This window comes from Leptopilina boulardi, unplaced genomic scaffold, assembly GCF_019393585.1.
Source record: "Leptopilina boulardi isolate dan_hultmark-lab unplaced genomic scaffold, ZJU_Lbou_2.1 LbouV2_202, whole genome shotgun sequence".
Taxonomy (NCBI): Eukaryota; Metazoa; Arthropoda; class Insecta; order Hymenoptera; family Figitidae; genus Leptopilina; species Leptopilina boulardi.
In genome coordinates this window covers 3080068-3105233 of record NW_026137755.1, presented here as the reverse complement: position 1 = coordinate 3105233, position 25166 = coordinate 3080068, and the positions used below count along the sequence as shown (strand labels likewise).

The 25166-nt window shown below is 26.4% G+C and overlaps 4 protein-coding genes and 1 non-coding gene across 6 annotated transcripts; 4 read left to right on the top strand and 1 right to left on the bottom strand.

The window, feature by feature from the left end:
- The first annotated feature begins 323 nt into the window (after positions 1–323).
- On the top strand, positions 324–2831 carry LOC127278315 (uncharacterized). Of its 2 annotated transcripts, none has more exons than XM_051299978.1 (4): positions 324–463; positions 1216–1444; positions 1570–1811; positions 1921–2831. In XM_051299978.1, exons 2-4 carry the CDS (start codon positions 1219–1221, stop codon positions 2455–2457), a joined length of 1005 nt encoding a protein of 334 aa, XP_051155935.1. In that variant the 5' UTR covers positions 324–463; positions 1216–1218; the 3' UTR covers positions 2458–2831. The 2 variants fall into 2 exon arrangements, with proteins under 2 accessions (XP_051155935.1, XP_051155934.1); XM_051299977.1 differs by lacking the exon at positions 324–463 and adding an exon at positions 636–801.
- Positions 2832–3004: 173 nt separating this feature from the next.
- On the top strand, positions 3005–4515 carry LOC127278313 (alpha-ketoglutarate-dependent dioxygenase alkB homolog 4). The gene is made up of 5 exons (XM_051299973.1): positions 3005–3206; positions 3347–3472; positions 3587–3679; positions 3768–4183; positions 4268–4515. The coding sequence occupies exons 1-5, from the start codon at positions 3084–3086 to the stop codon at positions 4416–4418; spliced, it is 909 nt and encodes a 302-aa protein (XP_051155930.1). The 5' UTR covers positions 3005–3083; the 3' UTR covers positions 4419–4515.
- Positions 4221–11398, bottom strand: LOC127278457 (uncharacterized). The gene is made up of 9 exons (XM_051300191.1): positions 11045–11398; positions 8834–9022; positions 8545–8715; positions 8241–8483; positions 6764–6844; positions 5499–5687; positions 5255–5425; positions 4970–5167; positions 4221–4856 (listed from the first exon to the last, which is right to left on the bottom strand). Exons 1-9 carry the CDS (start codon positions 11120–11122, stop codon positions 4656–4658), a joined length of 1521 nt encoding a protein of 506 aa, XP_051156148.1. The 5' UTR covers positions 11123–11398; the 3' UTR covers positions 4221–4655.
- On the top strand, positions 9852–9933 carry Trnas-uga (transfer RNA serine (anticodon UGA)). Its single transcript has one exon. It is a non-coding gene; the product is annotated as a tRNA-Ser (tRNA).
- A 1427-nt stretch (positions 11399–12825) lies between the features above and the next one.
- On the top strand, positions 12826–24951 carry LOC127278309 (CD63 antigen-like). The gene is made up of 6 exons (XM_051299967.1): positions 12826–13060; positions 16776–16964; positions 17137–17304; positions 18461–18700; positions 19008–19069; positions 21511–24951. Exons 1-6 carry the CDS (start codon positions 12998–13000, stop codon positions 21527–21529), a joined length of 741 nt encoding a protein of 246 aa, XP_051155924.1. The 5' UTR covers positions 12826–12997; the 3' UTR covers positions 21530–24951.
- The last annotated feature ends 215 nt before the right edge of the window (positions 24952–25166 follow it).

Genomic DNA, 25166 nt, shown 5'->3' with positions numbered 1-25166 from the left:
AAATTTCGATCAGATGAACATTATTTCTGGACCGTGAAAAGTCATTTTCACGGCGGGTATTTTTGAATTGTTATTTATTGTTATTTATGATTTATTGTTATTTATGACTCCTGTGTAACCTCCTCGATTGTAAAGAAAGCAATATCCGAGTGATTGTTATTTAAGGAAATCAAGATAGGTTATTAAATTTTAAGGAACCATATTATTAAGGACATTGATTTGGTTGTTGATATATTTCTAAGAATGCTCAATGTTCATTAGGTACTTCACTTTCAAATATGGCTGCCCGATCAGCTGGAAGCCTGGAGGAACAACAAATAATTTTACTATAGTCCATCTACAGTTGGTAACGTTGAAAACTTCAAATACTTAACCTCAAAATCACTTGTTTGACAGTTCTTTATTGTTTTTTTCGTTTGTTGTCCCTCCAGGCTTGGACGTCATCAGCCTCTGACGTCACAAGGTAAAATGCCTAATACCATAATTTTTTTTTTTATAAATCGTTTAGTTATTCTGACTGATTCTGACACGAACAAAAGTTAATACATACGTATCGTCCCATCCTGGCTAGTTAAACTTAAGCGACTTCTACAATAACTTTTTTTATCGACATGAACAAAATATAATGAATGCTCTGATGTAACCATGTGCGCGCACCTTTAAGGTGAATTTTGTGAGCATCGACAAGTTGATGTAGAAGCAGCTTTATCAGTTATGTTATGTTTACTTTATTTACTGTAAACAATTTAAGACGTTATTAAGAAAATAAATAGGTCTACAAGTAGATATTACATTCAAAAGGTAATTTTTTTTTAATTATTTAAACTTTTATAAAAAGCAAATATTTTTGCATTTTATGAAAAAAAAGCAAAGAGAAGAATTGTTCATTTTGATATGAGTTATGTCTTTCATAAATTAAGATTAACACCGGCGTGTTGAAGGTTAAATTTCATGGTCAAAGCATAGGAAAGAAAGGAATGGAATGCGGAAAGTAAAAAAAAAAAACCTGTCGCTTTGTAGCTTTTTTTATTATGCTTAAAATATTTCATGTTTATTTCTTGAAGACAATTCACAATACACAATTAAAATATTGTTGAATTCGTATTTTTTTCTATTTTATAAACCACGGTCAAATTGTGAGAAAAATTTCATAGACAATAAACTTGTTCATTTTTGAGATTTTTGTAAAATATTATTTTGTATTTTAATTTTTAGATTATGGACGTGAAGTACAATAAGGGTAAATACCTGAAACTCTTGAAGTTTCTAAAACGAAGAAAATTAGCCGACCATCTACGAGAGAAGAAAGGCAACTTGTCTCATTCGCTTGTGGAAGAGGCACAAAGGGATATTAATGTAATATTCTCTGAGTCTAGTGTCCAAAGGCTGAACACGATAATACAAAAGTATTGGAAAAAAATATATGAAGACGTAGAGAGTAATGGTATATTATATTTTGTTTATTCGTATATTTATATTGTGTTTTTATCAATTTCTTTATATTGATTATATAGCTTTTTGTCAATGAAAATAATCACGTTTAATTTTATAAAATTATTCAATTTTCAGAACCAGATAGCCGCATTGTTACTATCAGTAGGTGCATTATAGCTAAAAGAAAGGAAGAGACCTGTGAAGCGGTTACAAATTACGTAATTAAAACCAAAGACTCTAATTTTATGAAAGGGCACATAAAATCTAGACTAATAAAAGCGGCTATGCTAGAGCAACATGGTATTTCTATTATGTCGAATAATGAATTAAATGATTGTCGTATTCACATTCATGCAAACTATAAAGAAATTAAAAAGGTTTGGTCTAAAACAGTAATTTCTAAAATTAGAATAAAATTTAGTAATAATACAAAATTGTACAATTTTTTTTTATTCCAAATTGTTTAAATATTTCCTTTTTTCGCAGGCTGTAATGAATCATTTACAAACAGACAGAAATTCGGAAATAGATCACGATTCCAATTGGAGTGAAGTGTCAGATATTTATGAATCGCCAACTAATTCACCCATTGGCAATGCTTCGAAGAAGCGAAGAATTTCAATAAAGGAGGAAAATGATTCTTCTGACGATGAAGAATCTGTCACGATTAAAAAGGAAGCGATTAGTACAGCTGAATATGATGAACCTCTCGAATCAGCCTCTAATCTAAAGGAATTAGTTATACCATTAGAGCGCGTCTACATTCCACCCAAAAAAGACGTTTCAAATGATCATGTGAAAAAATTATTTTCCCCATGGTTTCGTATGCTTTCAGATGAGGAGCATCTTCAGGAAATAAAAAAAAAATTCATTTCTCAGTACCAGCAAAAGAAACGCAAATTAATTAGTGACTGTCAAATGGCTGTTGAAGAATTTATAACTGATTGTGAACATGCTGTGGATGAATTATTTGCCAACGTTCATCGTAATTATCGAAGACAACCGAGTATTAAAGCTTTGTGACCTATCAAATTTAAAAATATGTCTATTTTTCATGTGATCAACGAAAAACAGAAATATCGATTTTAAGATAGCACAAGAGTTTACAGAAATTTTACATTACGACGGTACATTAGAAATCTTGAACTACAATTATTATGTATACTCAAAAATATTCTCAATGTTAATTTATTAATAGAACAATATTATTAATACAATAATTATATTAACAATATTAATATTAAAAATACATTGAGTAAAATATTTTTGATGCACATGTTTACATATGATAAAAATTACATAGCATTTCCAATGTACCGTTATAAAATTTATCTTTTATTATTTTTATATGTTCAATTAAAAAAAGTAATCAGAATAAATTTTATCTTTCATACAAATCTTTTTTTTATTCTTTTTTCATTGTATGTAATTTACCTTGCACCAAAGAATTAAGATTTTGAATCAGTGTGACGTAATCCCGTTCGTTGCCATGACAACTTCTATAGGCGGCAGATGTGAGTGCACCTTAATAAATGATGCTGCTGCATTAGTTGAACTTAACTTCCCAACCCTGTGATGGTAACTGACATGTTTTTCTTGAAAATTGTTTAAATGAAAATTTTTAGAGGCCATTTAAACAAAACAAACAAATGAAAATTTTTCAAAAAAATATGGAAATTGATCGATCATGTGGTTGTAAAGGAATAAGAACCTGTTTAATTTGTGAAAAAAAATATTCAATTACTAAATTAAATCTTGCTTCTGAACTTGAGGTATGTAATGTTTATAATCATAACCTATTTTAGAAAAGGTATATATATGTATGTTATTTAAAACTGGAATTTTATTCATTGCTAGAAAATGATACCTCAATTTTAATTAATAAAAATAACTAATTCAATTTTAATTTCAGAAACGTCCAACTTTTGTTTATTGTCTATATTGTAATAAGGCCTGGCCCGGTTGGAATTATAATGAATTTCAAATTCATCCAAATCATTCTGGAAAACCAATTGATTATCCTGGAGTTTATATACAGGTTTTTGAATAAATATTAATTTTTATAAAATTGACCATTTTTTTTTACGTAATTATCACTTTTTAATTAAAATCAATTTTTTAGTATACTTGAAAAAGGTTTCTATTTTTACAGACGGATTTTCTAAGTACAGAGGAAGCCAATTCTTTAATGAAAGATCTAGATTCATTACCTTGGGATATATCTCAAAGCGGTCGCAGAAAGCAGGTAAAAGTCTCAAAGACTGATTTTCTAATTAAAAAAAAAAAAACAATTTTTTGATATCTGTTAAATAAATGAATGTCTCATTTTTTAGAATTATGGACCAAAGTGTAACTTTAAAAAGCGACGACTACGTTTAGGTTTATTCTCAGGATTTCCCAAGAAAACTCGCTTCGTTCAAGAAAAATTTTTAGATGTTGGGTTATTGAAAGATTTTAAGACAATCGAACAATGTAGTCTTGAATATAATCCAGATCGAGGAGCTTCTATCGATCCTCATATTGACGATTGTTGGATTTGGGGCGAAAGAATTGTTACGGTCAATGTAATTGCGGATTCTGTCTTAACAATGACTCCTTATACAGAGAATAATCGGTATAATTTAGATTGTGTCAATTCTCAAAAACTTATCGGAAACGAAAATAGTGTGACTAAACCGTCATGTGAAAATATTGTTGTAAGAATACCAATGCCTGAACGATCATTGCTTGTTCTTTATGGAGCTGCAAGGTACGTAATCATCAAAATAAAATAAAAAAAACTAATGTAATTATGATAAAAAATGTTTATTTTGTCGTTTATTTCTTTTTGCAGATATGCTTGGGAACATGCAGTTCTTCGAGAGGATGTTAATTCACGTCGAGTGTGTCTTGCGTATCGAGAATTTACCACTCCATATCTTCCCAAAGGTGATCACAGTCTGGAAGCTGTAGAAATTCTCGAGCAGGCAAACAATTTTTGGTAATAAATTTATTAAAATTAGAAACTTGTTTAAGTATAAAAATAACATTTACACATTTCAAGTATGAGTTCTTTTCAATATAATAAATGTAGAACTCTTACTTGTCACAGTTGTCTTGATAATTATCACGTTAATTAAAATTATTTTGCATATTGTCTTGAGATTTCAATTTTAAAAGAAACGATTCGGGAAATATTTTTTTTTATAGAAGAATATTAGATATTTTTTATAAATACTATTTTAAGCTTTTGCTTTATAATTTAGAGGAAAATCGGAATTTTGCATATAAACTACGGGAAATGAGACAACTGGATCAGTTTTTCCAATTGGAAAATATCCATTGACGAGATTTTCTCGCATTTCCCATTGTCTTCTCGTTCTTTCAATCTTTTGTCTTCGAATCGCGCGACCCAACATGCAAGCGAACATTATACCAGCCAACTGAAAATATAGAATTATTTATTAGTTTTGTTTTTACGAAAATAACATTTTTTTTTCTTAATTAGGCTAAAAACGAAATTAATCAAGTTTTCAAAAATAAAATAAAAGTTCACCTGAATTAGAGCAATTAGTGTTGCTCCAGCTCCTAAGAAAAATGCGCTACGCTGAACAATAATTGAAAGACGACTAATACAACCACTTTGATAGACCATTCCTTCAATTAAACAAGAATCAGGAACTCTCATTACATTTGTACTATTATGCAAAATATCTCTCCAGTCATAACTTCCATCATATCCACAGCATCCTAACTGAAATTTTTTTTATCGATATTTCACTAAAGCATTGGAAACGAATTTTAAGTTAAAAAAAAATAATTCTATTTAATTAATAATTACTCTTGACTGCAAAAAATCTAAAGAAGCTTTTGCTTCATTACTGCTTTCGTACTCTTGCATTGTAGAATTTATTCGCTCAGCTAAAAGATCCTTAATTCCATCTTGAAGTGCATAAGCTGCAATTGCTGCACCAAGTTCCATAACTAATACCAACGATAGAGAAACTGCAAACTGTTGTTAAAAAATTAAAATTGCAGTAATTTTTTAGGAAGAAAAAAATTACTTATAATGAATTTAAACTCACCACTAAAACCATGCAAGTACTTTCTTTGATTGCTCCGCAGCATCCGAAAAATGCAATTATAAATACAAATGCTCCAACGACTATTAATAAAGTCGCTGGTGAAAAGTAACTTGCGTCTAGGAATCGAGAAAAATCGTCATACACAGCATAAATTGTTGTTCCTACTGAAACTATCATTGCACCAGTCAACTGAAAAAATATGATTGTTCATTTAATTTTTTTTAATTTTAATTAATTTATAAAGTTTTAAAGTTTAATGAAATAATAAATTACTTTTATTTAAAAAAATAGAATACAAATTATATTATTATAATCATCATAATAGCAATAAATTAAAAAATACATCAGCTTCCTACTTTATATTTTGGAAAATAATTTTGTTAATTCAAGTCGCTCTCTTACTCATAAATGTAATCTTATCATGCGGGTGATAAATAAGTGATTAAGCCATTGTCATTTAAGACCACGTGATCATATTTGACACTTGAATAATTATTTTCCTAAAAGCTTTGATACGTAATTTATTAAAAATTTCTTAATCTGTGATTAATAATTATTCATAAAGAAGCATTTTTGATTAAAAAAAAAAAAAAAATACTTAAAAAATAAAAAGTTAACAAAAAAATTTGGAGTAAATTTTTATCACTTCAAATTTTATTAGCTTAAGTACATTGAGAATACGTTTTTAAATGAAAATCAACATTAACTTTTTATTGAAAAAAAACTGCATTAGGAATAGAAAAAAAAAAAGAAAAAATGGCTCATTTTCCATTTTTTCCTATTACTGTCATTATTGCCGACAGCGATGGATAACGTCACGATCGAATATAAACTTTAATTACACTATTGTACAATTTCTAACAATTTATATAGATTTATTTTTTTAATTTACTATTTTTTTTTTACAATTTCTCTGTTAATATAAAAATTATTATATATTTAACAGAATGTTCTATACAAAATGATGCAATGAAACATATCAATTGTATAAAAAATGTCGACAAATTTTCTAAAAAATCTTTTGAAAAACTATTTTGAAATATTCTTTTAACATATTGTACATTAATTTATCACATTGTTTGCATTAAAAATTAATTAATTAAAATATGTAATTTTAAAAAATTATTGTAATATTAAGCATGTTTCTGAAAAGAAATTTTTTTCTAGGATCTGATTATTGGAAATTGGAGCAGATGACTGACAATGATAACAATGAAAAATCTACGCACTAAAAAAAAAAAAAATGATGCTGTTAAATTACAGACCACAAAAAGTGCGTTAACGGCACAGAGGAGATACTTGATGAGGCGAAGGCCCAGGTCGAGATGTGTGACCGCCATCATCCTCTAGGAAAAGTATTGGTTTAGCACCAGATGTAAGTTAAAAGAAATTTAAAGTCTCTCAATACTTTGCACGATTATAATGAAAATTAATGGTGAGCAACGTTACGCCAACCGTCTATCCCTCCTCCGGCGGCAACTTTTTTTTTTATCGTCAGGTGTTATCTACCGATAATAATGAAGAAACGAAAAAGCAGCACGATTTCTTGCAGGTATAATTCTGAAAAAAGAACATTGATGATAATAGAAAATGATGACGCGAACTTTACATCAATATTCCCCTTCTTTTCGTTGATGAGCTAAGTCAACCAAAGGAGGTTTCCAATGCGCATGAGTTATACGAAAAGTGCAGATAAATACAAAGATATAGAAAAAAAATTTCACTCACATTATGACAAATTGTAATTTCATTTTCAATTGAAAAGAGTTTTTAATAATGTTTCAAAATCGTCTTAATTTCTTTTAATTTTAAAGAAAGTAGGACATTTATTTTCTTATAATTAAAGAGAGCTTAAAAAAATTTTGAAACATTTATTTTAGAGGGATTTTTTAAAATAAAAATTATAAATACAATTGATTTAGAATAATTAATTGAATGTAATTTTTAAAAGTTTCGAGAATTAAAACAATTAAATTCTCCATAAAATACAACTAAATAAATTTTTATTTATTTGTAAAAAAAAGTTTATACATACATTCTAGTTTATTTATAGAAATAGATACAAATTTATTTAATTTGTTAATAGAATTTTCTAAATATGTGAGTGATTTAATGCAGCATAAAATAAATTATTTAAATTACAGTTGACAATAAAGAATTAGCTGAATTAATGAATTCATTGTTAAATTAAGGCATTTATTTAAAAATATTTGATACAATACAATAAATATTAAAAGAGAATTATTATTTCATTTGCAAATTTTTATTGTGAAATGAACCTACTAGTCGAAAATAATGAGAAATAATATGTCAAAATTGATAAAAATAATGACTTATTAAGAAATTGTCTTAATTCAACAAAGTTTTAATGATAGGTATTCTTTGATCTTAAATTAATATTTTTGGGGAGTTGTTGATGTTTTATGTTGGAAGAGCTTTTGTTTTAGTAGCGTGAAACAAAAAAAAATGTCTTATATCACGACAACGAACATTATATGGCTTCTGACTGAATAAAGCTGATCACTGATGTTGAAAGTCTTAATTTATGGAAGAGAATTGGTGTGGTATATGCAATATTGTTCTTCTTTATTCTACTACACAGTTTCATAACTACTTCTAATTGACTTTGCAAGGATTATAGAAAACCAAATTCCCAGTATCTGCAATTAATTTTATATTCCATCAATAGATAATAGAATAAATATTATCAAAATTAATTTAAAAGTATAAAAGAAATCGAACCTGTACAAATGCAATTCCAATTCCAACACCACCAAGTCGAACGGCATGCTCCTTTACAAAATATCCAAATTTCGTAAGACATCCGGTTTCCTTGACTTTTATATTATTTGTAATAGTATTTGTAGCAAAACAACTCATATTTCCTATAACTCCTGCTTCATAAGTACAACATGTTCTTGGTAGAGACTCATTTCTCCAAATTTTACCCCAATCTTTATAGCTTTCCATTCCACAACAATTAAACTGTAAAAGAAAATAAATTTTAAAGATCAATAATACATAATAGATAAATTAAACAATTTACATTTGTTTGAAGATTGTCCCAAACGATTGACATCTCTTTGTTCTTTCCATAAGCTTTCATTGTGTTGTTCATTTTCCCTTCAATCACTTCAATGGCTTGGTTTTTCAAAACGTAGCCAGAAATTCCAGCTGACAATTCCATTAAAAAGATTATTATCATCAATGTTGTAAACTGAAAAAATAGGAATTAAATTAAATAGTAATTGCTGACTGAAAAAAAGTTGTTTGTTTCAAGCAAAAAAAAGTCTATTATGAAATAAATATTTGTTTAAATAAAAATTAGTCATTACCGTGACAACCATGCAGTAATTTTCTCGAACAGCTCCACAACAGCCAAAAAATGCTATAAAGAATATAATTGAACCCGTTGTAACTAAAAGTGTTGGCACAGAGAGGAATTTATTGTCCAGGAAATGTTCATAATTATTGTACACTCGAAGAATAACAGATCCTATCGTTACTAAAATTATTCCCGTGATCTGTAAAAAAAATGGTTACCTATGTTAAAAAAATAATTAGTATTATCATTTATTAAATATAACCAATTTAACATTCTTTTTTTTTTGCTGTTTGAATTATTCTCAAAGTCAAAAATACTTTTCTGTAAAACATGTTTTCAAAAAAGCAATTAATAACCCATTTAATTAGTTATCATCATAAAGGTTTCTTTTTTTTACATCTTTTTCTTTCTGTTCTGAATAAACTTTAAATCATTTTTTCTGAAACGGTGTCACCAACTGGGCTTCTTCACCCTCATTTCTTTTTCCCAATAAAAGAAAACAAGTTGTTTTAAAAATATTATGTCAGGGTTGTTAACGACAAATTATTGAAAAATTGCTTTTCAACTTTTTTATGTTTTATAAATGTATAAATTATATAAATCTATATAATATAACTCAACGTTAATTATTATTATTATATTATTTAATATAGAATATTTTTAAATCTTTAATTTCAAGAATAATTTAAATTGGATTTTTTTCTTTACTTTATATGTCTATTTCAGATAAGTTTCGATTTCTATTATAATCGATAATTTATTATCTGATAATTAGTTTTTGGTGATTGATTAAACTATTATCAGCACAAAAACTGTGGTACTTTATTTAAAATTAAAAATCACAAAAAAAACTTGAGAAACTCCTCAGATTTAAATTCTTCCATTTATAACAAACATAATATTTTAAAATAATAATAATTCAAAATATTATATTTACTTGTAAATAATATTTAGTGAATTAAAAAATAATTAAAAACATAATTTACAATTTATCACGTTCTATTTGTAAATTTCAAAAATCTTTTAAGGCTGCGGTGTCCGAGCGGTTAAGGAGATGGACTTGAAATCCATTGGGTTCTACCCGCACAGGTTCGAATCCTGTCCGCAGCGAATTTTTTTTTTTACATTTCTTTTTAAAATAACTTGATTTTTAACTGAAATATTCAATTTTACACTTTATGTCAATGAATTTATGTTTTATATTATTCTTATTATTAATTAAATTAGATAGTTATAAATTTCTTGTTAATATTTTTTCTCAATTCAAATATTTTATTTATTAATTCAACTTGAAAATAGAATAATTTAGAGATTTATGTTTTCCTGTTTTATGAAACTTGTGAATAGTGCTATTATTTATAAATAAATAAATAGGTATATTTATATATTAAAGTCCAAGAAACATGACTCGCGTTTTGTGATAAGAAAATGTTTTAACTTTCGATATTATAAAAATTCAAGTTCTCTGTAGATATTAAAATTAATAATTTAATTATTAAAACCGATATCCCTAATTTATTGTGCGATAGTCAATTTATTTATTCCAAAAAAATATAAAAAACTTGTATTGCACCTGTAATCTATTTTTAGTCAAGAAACATATTTTATATTAGTCTGGGGGACCTTTCGAAAAATGCAAAAAAGCAAATAAGAAACAATCTATATAATTCTAGATGGTATATTTTATATATATATATATGCATTTAATATCACACGATAAGCTCGTGACTCACGCTTTTCTATATAATTATATATATATATATACATATTCATTTGTTTAAGATGATGAAATTTCTGAAATTCTACCCAACAATTCAAAAATTTATTGCAAAAGAATCTTTAAAATATTTTTATATATCTAGTTTTTTCATTTAAAAATTGATTAATATATATTATTATTGATCAATGAAAGTGAAGTGAACTTTGATGGTTAAACTTTTATATTATTTTTTTCAACTCATATATTCGTTATCTAATCAATTTAATTAATTTTATAATGAAAAGTCCTTGTACGTTTTTTTATATATAAAATTAATTAAAAGCAAATATTAATCAATTTAATGTTTTCTTTTTTTTTTTTTTGAGTGAAAATGGAAGCTTGCTGTTTATTCCTTTTCCATATGCTGGAATGTTACAAAATATCTTAGCGAATTTTATCAAGTGAAATTAAATTCTTAGACGGAATAATTATACATAATGATAAATAATTTATAAAACTCACCACAAAGATTAGATTGAAGGCAAACATGAGGTATTTGATACATTGTGAGGTTAATGGAAGCTTCATTCTGGATACCATGATTGCCGTGTGTCTGGAAGTACGAAAATTTTTTTTTTTCAATATCAGGTGAAAACTTAGTGATAATGTTGTAAACGAAAGGCCGGCAGCATATGGCCCACTGTCACTCGACTTGTTACGTTTACACGTTTTCAATTAAATGTTGATTTCGCAGCTGCGCCGCGCGACTAAAGGAGACTATATTTTTTCTTATATATTTTACACATTCATATTATCTTTTGCTTTTAATCTATATATAGTTAGTACCAAACCAAAACAGATTATTTTCAGTGTTGGGTAGTTTTATATCAATGTTATTGAAAATGATTCATGTGAAAATTGAAAAAAAAAATTGTGATATAAATATATTTTTTTTATTATCTTTGTTTGAATCGTTTATAGTGCGCACGTGTGAAAAATCAAATTTATGGCGCGAATTCGGAAGAAGAGGAAATGTGAAAAGACAATATAATTTGCCGAAAATGAAAAAACTTAATTTTGAAAAACCACCCTTTAATTTAATTCAAATAATTGTCAAAAAAAAACTATGTATTATTTAAATTAAATAACTTTTCTTGACTTAAATTCTCAATTTTTTAAAATTTACCAAAGTAGCTTATTTAAAAAATATTTTACACTATGAAAAAGTATTTCATTAATTAATTAATAATTTACTTTTTTGTTGTAATATTTGTTATTATGTATTTTAGTTTTCATTTGTTATTTTAACAATGATCTCGAATGGATAAAAAAATCGCGTTGATTATTTAGCGGAGAAAATAATAATAATCTCAGCTCGAATAATTGAAAATGAAAAAGGACTTTTAAGTATATGTAAAAGTGGCTTTGAAGCGTTAAAACATTTTATGTCAATACTGTACAAGCTGGAATTGATATCGCGTGACAGACTTTTACCAAACAATCGTTGGCGCCTTCCCGTACGGAATTATCGAATAACATGCATACATGTATGTATGTACGTCTAGAACGTGGGTTGCGATCGTTCAAATCTATTTCTCCACTTTTCAAGCGGTTTGCTGACCTTCCTTAACATTTTTCACTAAACGCTCAACATTAAATATAAATTGCATTATTTATAAATAAAATATTTTAATTTTTTTAAGTTAGGTTTATTAATTTTAGTTAAGTATTTTTCCATTTTTTAGTACATTTTATTCATTTTTGTTAATTATTTTTGTATCTTTCAATTATTACTATTATATATTATTTTTATCATTTTAGTGAATTAAATTTTTTAATTAAGTTTCAAAAAAATCATATTTAAAATGCAATATGTTCACTTTCAGTAATAATAAATATTATATTTAATCATTGAAAGAGAATTTCTTATCAAAATACGTGGTATTTTAAATTATTCACATTTGATTTTTAAATATGGCGTTTCAAATATTTACCCGCCATTTTTTAAATAATTTCAAAATGGCCACCTGTCAATATCTCATTTTGCGCGCGTTTCCTGCATGTTAAACTAACTTGAGCAATCTATTGAAAATCAGATATTTTACACGCGTTTTAAAGAAATATGAATTTTTATTTAATCTCAAGAGTCAAAAGATTTGTAAATTGTAAAAACCCTCTTGTTTTATTAAGAAGGGGTGCGGCCGCGAGAAACATACATGTTTGAATCAGTTCGAATAAGCCGAGTCGCGGTGTTCGGTCGCGCCCTCGTGCCGAACTCTTCCGAGTCTTTTTGCGAAGGTAAACTAGTGTGCTATATAGCTTCAAATCGTAATCGACTTGTCTCCGTGGAGCGCCGCAGGACAAAACAAAACTGAGGAATTACGTATCCGTGATTCAGGTGTGTGACCGAAACTCGCGTTGTCAGTTTTAATTTATAATATATTCAAGACTTTTGAGCATCTGAAAATCAGAAAAATGGTTTCCGGGGGTATGGCGTGTGTCAAGTACCTTTTATTCGTTTTCAACCTGATATTTGCGGTGAGTATATACCTACTTGCTATATTAAACAAGGATCGAAATTGCATTTTATCCGACGAAAAAATTGTTGTTTCACTGCCTCTCCAGTTCAAAGCCGGCATTGTTAATTAGAAGCGTGACAAAAACTTTGTGAAAAAGTTTAATGTTTTTTGAGTTAATAATTATCACAGAAATTCGTTTTCTACGATATAAAATTTTTCGCGGAATCCAGGAATGCTTTGTTCCTGTCGGCTCCATTGAGGTTTTATTGAGGTCCACGACTTCACGGCGCCTTTGTGTATACAACTTGCATTTCGTGGAAAACTCGTGGTGTTTTGGTCTGATTTTATCGATTTTCATTTGTGTAATTGCTATCACAACGAGTGTCGCTTGTTTTTTCCATTAACGTTCATTCTTTTTCTTTTTTTTTCACAAAGTGATTGTTTGCATAGCTTCCAAAATCGATTTTTGTTACGCCATCTCTACATTGTTTTTGAAAAATATAACCTAGTTTCACACATATCAAAATGTTATTTTGAATTTTCTATAATTTTTTTATTCCATAAATATATTGTTATTATTTTTAAAATATTTAATCAAATTTTAATCAAGTAATAATTGTTGCGTTCGTTTTTTTTATTATAAAATTTTCATTATCCATTGTTTTTATTTAAAAAAATTTTTATCATTAGTCGAGAGTTATAAACTAAAATAATTATTCCTATTTGCCGTAATTTTTATCTTGATATTGATTTTAAAAGTGAATTTTATTTTTTATTTGAATGGTTAATGTGAAAGTTAATATATAAAAGTTTTTGTTAAAAAAAACGCTAACAATCTAAAATGTTGCGGACAATGCAATTCTAAAACATAATATAATTAAGTATTAAATTCAGTGCCCGCAAAATCATTTGAATTTTTAACAAATATGTATATATTTATTCAATAGAAACTTAAAAATCAAATTTCGATAATTAATTTTTTTTAAATTCCCCATTACAATATTATTCACAAATTTATATGTTTATTTAATATATATTTTTTAGCGAGTTACAGAAATTTGAAGAAAGCTTTTGTTCATTTTGTCTGATTAAATTAGAAGATAAAAGTCTGACCCAGTTTCATTAATTGGAACGATGATGTTTAACTGTACTTTCGTGAAGTCATTAAATTTAAACTGTCCTAAATTCATATTTTTCGTAACTTGACAAAATTTTTTTCAATTTCATTTTAATCGATCTATTATATAATTTAAATTTGCCGACTCACATATATCTGATATAAATCTTTTGTTTCAATTACTATTCTGTAATGAGAACATGAAATAAGTTTTTGTTTTTTCCTTTTACCTTCAAGACTTTTCCAATGAGTAATTATTTTCGAGAATGAAATGAATCGGAAACGGTTAAATGCCAATAAGAGATTATTTCACTAAACGTTTTGCAAGACAAATCTTCAGTTATATCTTTTGAGAAATTTGCTTGTGACATATAAATCATTATTTTTATAAGTTTTAAACTTATTTATTTAATTTTGCTTAAATTCATTGCTTGAAAATGCGCAGGAAATATTTTTCATTGTCTCTGAAAAAAATTCTATAGTGAAGCGAAAATCAGGAAATGGAAGTTAATTCCTGTGAGATTATTCTTTGAAAATATATTTTGGATAAAATTGAAAATATTAACTATATTAGGTATATATAGCGTAATTTAAAACAATAATTGTTATATGAAACTGTAGAAATAATTTCATTATTTTTAAGTTTTAGAAAATAATAATTGAAATAGTTGGTACCTAGTTTTAATTATTTTTATTAAAATACCCAAAACAAAATAGATTTTTACTCTAAAAGTTAATGGGCGTTTCTGCAGAAAAAAGTTTGAAAACTTAGCTCGAACATTGATCCTGTTTTTTGCGTGAAGAAGTGAACTGTGTTTTATTATTGCATGCTGACTTACTGTTACTTTAAATTGTCCAAGATTTTTTATTACTTTTTTACCCCTATTGAGTCCGAGATTACTAAAGACGATTTTTTATTACATCTTGACATATATATATATATATATAATCTATTTTGATAAAAAATTGTTGAGATAACTTCCGCCTATTGAATGAATTTTAAATCCTACCTACACAATGAAAAGTATAGTTTAATGAAAGCTTTTGACGAATAAAGACAGATGATTGGCACTTACAATCGTTGTCCCTTTAGCGCAGGAGCGCAATGAACTTTCTGATTTGCATACGTAGGTGTCTATATGTGTTGATGAAATTTTTCAAATAAAGGATTTTTCTCCCTTCATGGTAGTAAAATATATATATATATATTTTTTAAATTATCAACATAATTTGTATTTCAAATTGAAATTAGCAATTTGTCACAAAGTGACTTAGTTATCATAGTTATATACCACTGTTTGAAACTATCATTAATTAAAAATAATTTTACAGCTATAATATATAATTATTTAATCCAAACTGTACAATTATTATAAAAAATTATATTGCTTTTGGAAATTATGCTTATAATTACAATTAATATTTAATGTAAAAAAATGTTTTATTCTAAAGTAAAATTTTTGTTATATTTTATTGTACATACGATTATTACATGTATGTAATATTTTTCATATGGTTAAATAGTTGAGTTTGATCGATATATGTATGCTGTATACTCATTTTGAGAGCTTGTAATTTGAGCAACAGGATATTGTTTTTTTTTTTTTAATTTTATACTCTCACAAATATACCTATACAATATGCAAGGGATATGATATGATATCGATAGATGGTGATATTGGTGATTCTGTCTTCAATGAGGCCACATAAAGCCAGTCCACCTTAGAGTCATTTATGTGCAGCGTTCGATTTGCTTCATGCCTTATGCATTTTTTTTGCAACAGGCCTTGTAAGTCGTTCATAAGTGTCACACTGCATGTCAATGATCTAATTTTATTCTGATACTAGCCACTTGATATATTAAAAGAACTTATTAAAAACTAAAGTTTCTTTTAACATTATTATTTATTATGAAATTTTACTTTATTTCCTTTTTTTACTTTTCAACTTGAAATTGTTTTTTATACCCAGAAAATTTGTTTATTTTTTCAATTAATTAAAAATGTTACATTTTATTTTATTATTTTTTTAGCGGAAAACTTGTGCGGTGAACCACTTGAAATTCGAATATTCAGACCGATATCGCACGTAATTAAATCAGTAGCAATGCAATAATTATTGAATTTATTTTCTGAAACTCGAATTACATTTTTTTTAATTCAGGGGAGAATAAATTAATTAATATACAAAATGTTACTATTTTTTTAAAATTTATAATTTTATTGAATATTGAAAAAATGTTATCATTATTATTTTGAAAAAATATTTAGTCGACAACGGAATTTGACAAATTCTATACGTAGAAGTCATTATGAGTTCAATGTAGCCAGGTGTGGCTTAAAGGGGAAACACTCCCTTCACCCTTTCACCTTTGTAAGAACGTGCCTTGAAAATAAGACTAGCATTGTATATTAAAATCATTTATGCACTTAACTTTATACAATTTTCAAATTTATTTTGCTTTTTTCTTTATTCTTTTTGTTTAATTTTCTACTTTTTATATAATGTCGATAATCAATTAAGTAAAGCAAATTATGACAAAATAAATTTGTAATTTGTTTTCATTTATAATTAATTAATTAATTAATCTAATTTTTTAATCTTGTATTTTTTTTAGATAACTGGTATCGTACTCATTTCATTTGGAGCTGTCATTTTGGTAGTTTACAATGAATACAGCAATTTTGTCGATAGCTGGTTATTTGCTGCACCAGTTTTAATGATTATTGTCGGCGTGATAGTCTTCCTTGTATCGTTCTTCGGATGCTGTGGAGCAGTGAAAGAAAATCACTGCATGATCATTACGGTTCGTCTTTTCTTTCAAATCTAAAAGAGAACAAGATAATTTTGATTTGAAAAAACTTTTAATGATTTTTCAGAAAAATATCTACTATAATTTTATTTTTGAAAAATAATAACTTATTTTATTCCAATTAATAGAATTTACTAAAAAAAAGCTTTTGTTCTTTTTAATACAGTTCTCGGTTTTACTGCTGTTGATATTTGCCCTGGAATTGGGTGCCGGAATCTCTGGATACATAATGCGTGGAGAAGTGGGCACCATGCTGGAAAATCACATGAATAGAACAATGCCACAATATTCTCAAAGTGACATTGGAAAGTCGTGGGATATTATGCAACATGATGTAAGTTTTGCGTTTGTTTATTTTCAAAATTTAATATTATAATTTAATTATTTTTGTTTGAAAGAAATTTTTTTTTTTAATTCTTATGTAAAAAAGTATATAATTACAAATTTTTTTTCTCATCGTATCGGAAGAATCATTCAAATATTTATTTATGTATGGATATAAATATATGAGTATAATAAATAACTAATTGTACTTATGAAAAACAACTTTCCGTTAAAGAGGACCTGTGATATTAATCAATATCTTTACCTCACCTGAGCTATACACAAGACAAACTCCACTTCCTGTAGCCATCTGAACGTGCATTGAATATAGAATTTCTAAGAACTTGGTCTTGGTGTTATGAAAATGAAGGTTTTATGATCGATTTCCATTTTATTTTAATATTTTCTTTATACTTATATTATTTCTTGAGTCTTGACATATTTACATACTGACTTATTTTATTCAAATTTTTTATAACGCGCGCGTCTTAAACATTATACATTAATTTTTCTCTTTGTAATTAAATTCTTTTTTTGGTCCCATATGAAATTTCACAATTTTTTGCCTAGTTTTGAGGGATTAAAAATTTGAATTTTTCTCTTCTTTTTTCTTGTGTATTATGTAAAATGAAAGTATAGAGTAATAATAAATCGTAAACAATATATTTTTTAATTATAATAAGATGTAGAAAATGAGTTCATTTGCTATATAAAGAGTATCTTAATATAAGAATTGAAAATGAATTACAAAAAGAAGAATAGTCTAGACTGTGAAATTATTCAAAGTGGATTCATGGAGATGAAACAGATAAACATGAAACGCATACCGTGCACAGGTCTAGTGTAATTACAAAAGGATTGTATGTATATTTCTCCTGAAAATGACCATATGCGTTCCGCATGTTTTTCAGTTGTCAGTTTTCTATTTTAATGTCGCGGATCGCAGCACTAGAAAATCTCTAAATATACTTCAATTTTTTTCTATTTGAAAATTTAATTTTTCATAAACAAAAATTGTGTAGAATGTTTTTCATAAATACTGTTTTTATGTAATATATGTTTTTTTTTTTTATTAAATAATTGAGTTTAATCTCCAATTGATTTTATTTTATGTATTTGACTAAATTCTTATAATAGATGTAAATTTGAATATTATCGTATTTTAGCTCGACTGCTGTGGCATGAATGGCCCTTCCGATTGGTCCAAGGCCGGATTCAAAGACAATACTTTGCCGATAACTTGTTGTCAAAATGTTCCTTTGAAGACAGACACTACTCATCAAAGTACATGCGACATGAATTCCATAACTGTTCGTGAGAAAGGATGTTTCAATAAATTTCGATCATTCATCGAAGACAGAGCTGTTGTCTTAGGAGGTGTTGGCATAGGAATCGCTTTGGTTCAGGTATTTTAGACGTTGCAAAACAAGATTAAATTTTCTCTTGAGAATAATTATAAATTTTCTTTTTTCATCACACAGGTTTTCATAAAATTTACGTAATTAATTGCGATTTTTAAATTATGTTATCATTTTTCGATAAATATTTATCTCGTAAATTCATAATTAAAAAATTATAATTAATTACGTAAATTATGCATAGTAAAATAATTAAAGGATTAAGATAAAAACAAAAATAGTCGATAAATAAATAAAATTGAGAAAATAATTGAAAATTAGAATAATAAGAACAAAATTTTTAATAATATTTCAGCTGATTGGAGTAACCTTTGCGTGCTGTTTGGCTCGTTCGATTCGTCGTGAATACGAGACAGTGTAAGATGATAAAAACACTTTTCATTGCAATACGCCTCACGTGCACTTTTCTTATATATATTTATATATATATAAATCAATCTTACCGATGTCTATTCCACTACTGTATATGTTGCGTTACTGTTTAACTCGAACCGATGCACAATCACAAAATATTTTCTTTTCTTTTGCTCATTCTGCCAATAGCTTATCAAACATGTAAATTTATTTTTTCCTTTAAAAAAAAACAATACAAAAATTTGGCAGAAATACTGGCTTGGGTTTATCGAATTAATTACTAAAGGGCTATATTTATTCGCAACGAAGCATGTAAAGAGGTTTTTTTTTCATTTCGGCAACTTTAACAGAAAATTAATTCGTCGATTTAGAAAAAAGCCTTTCATCTTAAGTGTTAATGTTATTCCCTGACAATTTGTTGTCAAACTGATAATAAACAAATAAGTGTCAGTCGCTTATAATAGTTGATTGTTGCCGCTTATTCGTGTCGCTATTATCGCCTACATTGAGAAATTTTTTCAAAACTTTATAGTATTACGACCTCTTTTGCAATCCCTCTTTCTACATATATGTATATCGTAGTCGCCATAGTAGCTTTTTGTCACCTGAAACTCTTTCAAAACGAAAGTAATAGACTCTATAAGCATATTGTTGATATTTCATTTGTATTGTATATGCATTTCACTCATTATTTTATTTTTATAATCGGTTTATATTTTCTTTATGATTAGCTAGGTCTCACATTTTATTTAATAATTTTCAATTTTTATTGAATAATTAAATATTTTTATAATTCAATTAAATTGAAATTATTCATTTTAATTTTATTAAGTTTATTTAAGTATTTAAAAAAATTTAATTATCTGCAAGTTTTCCTTTTTCTTAAAGAATTTTTTATCCAGTTATTAAGTTTTCATGTTTTTAAGAATTTTTATTATTATTATTACAGAATATTTAAAAACTTGAAATATTATGAGAATTATAAACTTATTGAAAAATTATTATTTGAAAAATTTTCAAGTATTTATGACATTAAAAAATTAAAAAAATTAATTTGTTTATATTTCGCGGATATTTAGAGATTTTTCAGTAATTTTATATTTCTCCTGATTATTTGTAAATTTCATTATTAATTAAGTGGATTAATCCAAATTATTGGAAATTAATTTCACGATGGAAGCCTTTTTGGTGGAATTTTCTTTAATTTTGTATAATTCTGTAAGTTTATGTTTTATACTGATAAAACGAATAATAATGTAGAAATGTAAACTGATCGCCGCATAAGCATGTACGAGGGGGTTTTTTCTACAAAATAACAGTTGTTTTGCACTCCAAGAAATAAAAGCGTATCCCGCGCCATTCCACAGCTTGCACCGCTATAGAAACAAAAAGCTACGCACAATTTGTATTTGATTTTTTTAAATATCAACAAGATTAGGATTTATTTATCTCATACATTTTTTTATTACAATGATACGCTTTTGTCTCTTTGTTAGGCAATATGCTGCTATAACTCTTAAATAACGATTTCGATAGTTGAAACACGTAACTAATCATTCGTATATTTATATATATATATATATAAAATGGTCATGATAAAAAGAGGCTGTGATCGAGAGTCCTGTGTCCTTAAAGCATGCAGATCCAACGCTTAAAGATTGTAAATTGTTCAGAAATTCAGAAAAGTTGATAATTTATTTTTGCTAATTATCAATTTTATGTTGATTATTAAATTTTTTATTTCTTTTCTTCTTTTTTAATTTTTTATATTCTCTTTAATTTGAAGAATAAATTGAAGACAAAAAAACAAAACTAGAACTGAATTAACAATATTTATAAATTATGTAGATGAAGTTTGAAAAAGTTGAATGGGTAACTTTTCTGAAAATTAACATTTTGCAATCGTCAGTGAAATTCCATAGCAAAACTAACGTCCAGAACCGTTCCTAAATAATTTTCTTTGATTCTCGTCACTGTTCTTGTAATTTAAGAAATAAACGTTGGTCTATAGTTTAGTTTAAAAAAATTATATTATATGAAAAAGTATTCTGTTGTTTTCTACATTTGTAAAGTCTACGTAGTGTTATATTCATAGAGTCAAAGTCTAAAAGAGCACGAGTGTTATTTTCTTTGATTTTAATCAGCGATAGTATTTTTTTTCATTTCTTCTTTAAATGTTTTAGAGGATTTTTTTCTTCTTAAATTTGACTGCCTTTGCAATTTGGTGGCAGATCAGAAATTTTTTATACTCTGTTATTCCAAGAGTTTTTAAATATTTTGAGTCAAATATTACAAAAGATTGTTTATTTAAGTGCAGATAAGGACCTCTTTTTTTTGCCTATTGTACATTTGTTTGCTTCTCAGTATGTGCACCTACGTTTGCATTCTCTCGTCCAATATTTTTCAAATATTCATGCTTGGTGACATAACATTTTTACTTACAGCGAAACTACAGCACACTGATCAGCCACCACTTAGGAGGCATTATTAACATAATATTGTCCATCATACATTTAGATATTCATCGCGTTTCTAGATTTTTCAACGTGCTTACGAATTTTATTGACAAAAGAGGAATTATGCTCAAATTTCACAGATATTATTTGGTAATTCCAAGTTTTTCAATAATTACATTTTCGATGGGAATATAAAATTTAAGAATATTGTATAAGTTAAAAATAATGCAAAAATAAAAAAACTCAAAATTACGTTAATATTGTAAGATCGAGGAGATGAAGAATTCAATTACTAAAGTCAATCATTAAATTAAGGATATTCGACTATTATTTCTGACTAAAAAACTGTTTCTAAATGCAGGAAAATAATTTTAAAAAAATTTTGTTTAAGATGTTAAAACGTTATTTAAACAAAACTTAATTTCAATCACAATTTTTATAACAAACAATAATTGTAACAAATAATATTACTTACAATTAGTAATCTATTTTTGATTTAATGGAATTTTTTTAAACTAATTTTTCTTGCTTTTTTAAACTGCGTTTGTTCCAGATTGTGTTAAATATGTCTGATGTCCTTTAAGCAAAACTGCCAAGTTCTGACAAAAAGCAAAGACTGAAAATTTATACTATTTCATTATCTTCGAAATTATTCTTACTAAAGATACAAATTTACAAATTTTTGTACTTTTTCGTCATTTTGTTTAATTTACAATAATTTCAAAAAAAAATTGAATAGAAAATGAATGATTTCTCTTCGCTACTTGAAATTAGTATTTAAAAATAGTGAAATTACTATACAATTTCGAAAAATGTCATTTGAATTAGTTGCAAAATAAGTGATTTGATCATCGTTCCTCTTTGTTCGATCCTCATTTGGTAAATTAAAACAATAAGCTGTTCTTTTATTTATTTATTTTATTTTATTTTTTTTATTTAATTTTCCTTCAAGTAGAAAATGTATATTAATAAAAAATGTATGCTGACTATAGTCGCAGCAAACAAGCTTGAGTTTCTTAAAATAACTGCGCCTGATCGACGGAGTATAAAATGGCTTGTTGCTTCTCTAACTCTAATGTTCTAGTTTTTAATGATAACAAAACAAAAAAATCCTAGCAACCCATAAAATGCCTTCTTACTGGCAGAATTCACTTTTCTGACAATTTATATGCAGTGTCGTAGTCAAAGTATGTGTGTATAAACAGATTTTGTGAGATTTCTTATATTTCATGTAAAACGCATCTGTATTTCATTCACAATCGACATTGCGACTCCAATATCCTTTTTTTCTCTATATACATATATTGATTTTTTAGAAAATCGATAAAATAATCTTCGAAACGAGTTATTGAATCTATAATATAAAAGTACAAAGGTTTATCCATTTATTTTTTTGTGAATTTGTCCTTTTTTTCTGATCCTAAATTAGTAAAAGAAAAATCGCTAATTGTTAATTTGAAGGATTATTGAAAGAAAAAGACATTTTCGACAAATTCATATTTCATAGAAAAAAATCTTTTCTCTGTTAAAATATTCTTGAAAAATCGGAATAATTTTTCGCTGAATGTAAATAGCAAGTAGAAAAGACTTATTATTTTTTTGTAATTGGAGTCTCGACTTAGAAAATGTATTCTTTTCTTTAGATATTTAAGGATTTAAGTAAAAAGTCTACTAGACTTTCTATATACTTTTTTGATACTATCTTTTAAATTGAGAAATATATTTTCTTAAAAAAGTCCACAATTTCAATTTCTTGAGAAATCGAAAATTTATTTGTGAATTCGAAAGGGAGGGGACCAATAAATCGACATTCTCTAAAAGAAAAAAAAATGTTTATGTATATTTATTATTACTACTATTGATATTATTTTATTAGAGTATATAATTGATGCATAATTATAGTGAATAATTATAATATATATATATTTTAATAATTATTGTTTTGTGTCGAATATATGTATGTTCGCAATTTTTGTTAGTAGTTTAAAATTATGATACATATTTGCTTTCGTGTTTTTGTAATTTTTCACAAATATAATTGATATCAAAGAAACTAGATGTAGGAAAAATATAATATTCTATCAATCTGTGTTTTTTGTTGTTAAAAGTCAACGAACAAAGTTGTAAAGCATTAATAAGTTAAGTTCGATTATAACTTTAATGTATTAAAGTTCTATTTTCGAAAATGCTTTTTAAGGACATCAAAAATGCGATTTGAGTAAAATTTTCGGTCGTTTTAATACTATTAGTTTTTTTTAATTATTAATGATTTTTCAGAAAACCTGCCAAAATACCATAAAATATATAAATAATTAACCATGATTAGAATTTGAATTTATGTTTATTTCAAAAATTAGACTGATAATTTTTAACGAATTGTTTTACATGCCCTTAATGTTTTCTTCTTCAATTTTTACAATGTACTTGAAAAAAACACAAAATATTCTTCAACGTAAATAAATTTTAATATTAAATACGATTATTTAATAATAATTATCGAATGTAACTTTTACGAAATAAGTATTTAAGTGCTGTAACTTTTGAGACGCAATGTCGATTTGGGAATTTATGCGTGAAAGTTCAGTTTGTACGAAAATAATAAAATAGCTCGAGGACTTGCGTCAAGAGAAGATATTATTTTTAAATAATAATTTAAAAAATTCTGGTTAATGGTAGGCCTAAGTCTACAAAAAGTTCTTTAAACAATTTCAGACTTTTGTAGTCGTACCTATTATTTTAATTATTGCAAGACCTCGGGCAAAAAAACTGTCGATTATAAGGAAAAAAAACTGTTCAAGGGGTTTTTAAATAATAAAACCCAAAGCTAATAAATATTTGGAGTGTGCCTAACGCATAGTAAAGTATATAGATATAACGACATAGAATAGAAAGAAAAAACAAAATAAAATGTTCAACCAAGTACGATTCAAATGTCTCTTGAGCTATGAAAAAACTGCTTTATTCGAATTTGTATAGCACACGTCCAAAGTTAGCCCAATTTTTTTTTTTTTTTTTTTTTTTTTTTAATAATTATTGAGAATTTCTCTCATCGGCTCTCGTTAGACTTTTTCTGTTATATACTGGATACGTAGATATTACCAGGCCATTCAAAGACTGAAGAAGATCGTTGTAATCAGTATTAACAACCATTGGTATTTTAAATACGACGTATATTTTTAAATTTATACTAAATCTATTTTGGCTGCCTACATGGTTTTTTAGTAAAAAGAAAAAAAAAGTGAAAGAAAGAAAAACACACACTGTAAATGTGTAAAAGTTATGTATGAATCGAAATTGGTGAATCGATAAAACAAAAAGCATCTTGTCACATTGACACTACTTGCGTTTTGGCGTTTCGTGATCCAACAAACTATCATTGGCACATATTTGTCTAGCATTTATGATTATATTAATAAATTAATAAAAATATGTGAGATTTTCTTATTTAACTTTATTGTCATACTATTTACTTTTCAATATATTTTTTTTGTTATAAAATATTACATGAAAGGTTAAAGATTTATTTCTAAAGGGATTTCGAGAATTTGGTAATAGATGATAATTTTTTTTTATTTTGAAAATTATGCTAAAATTTTATTGACTAATTAATTAAGTCTCATGGAATTTTTGTTATATAAAACCCA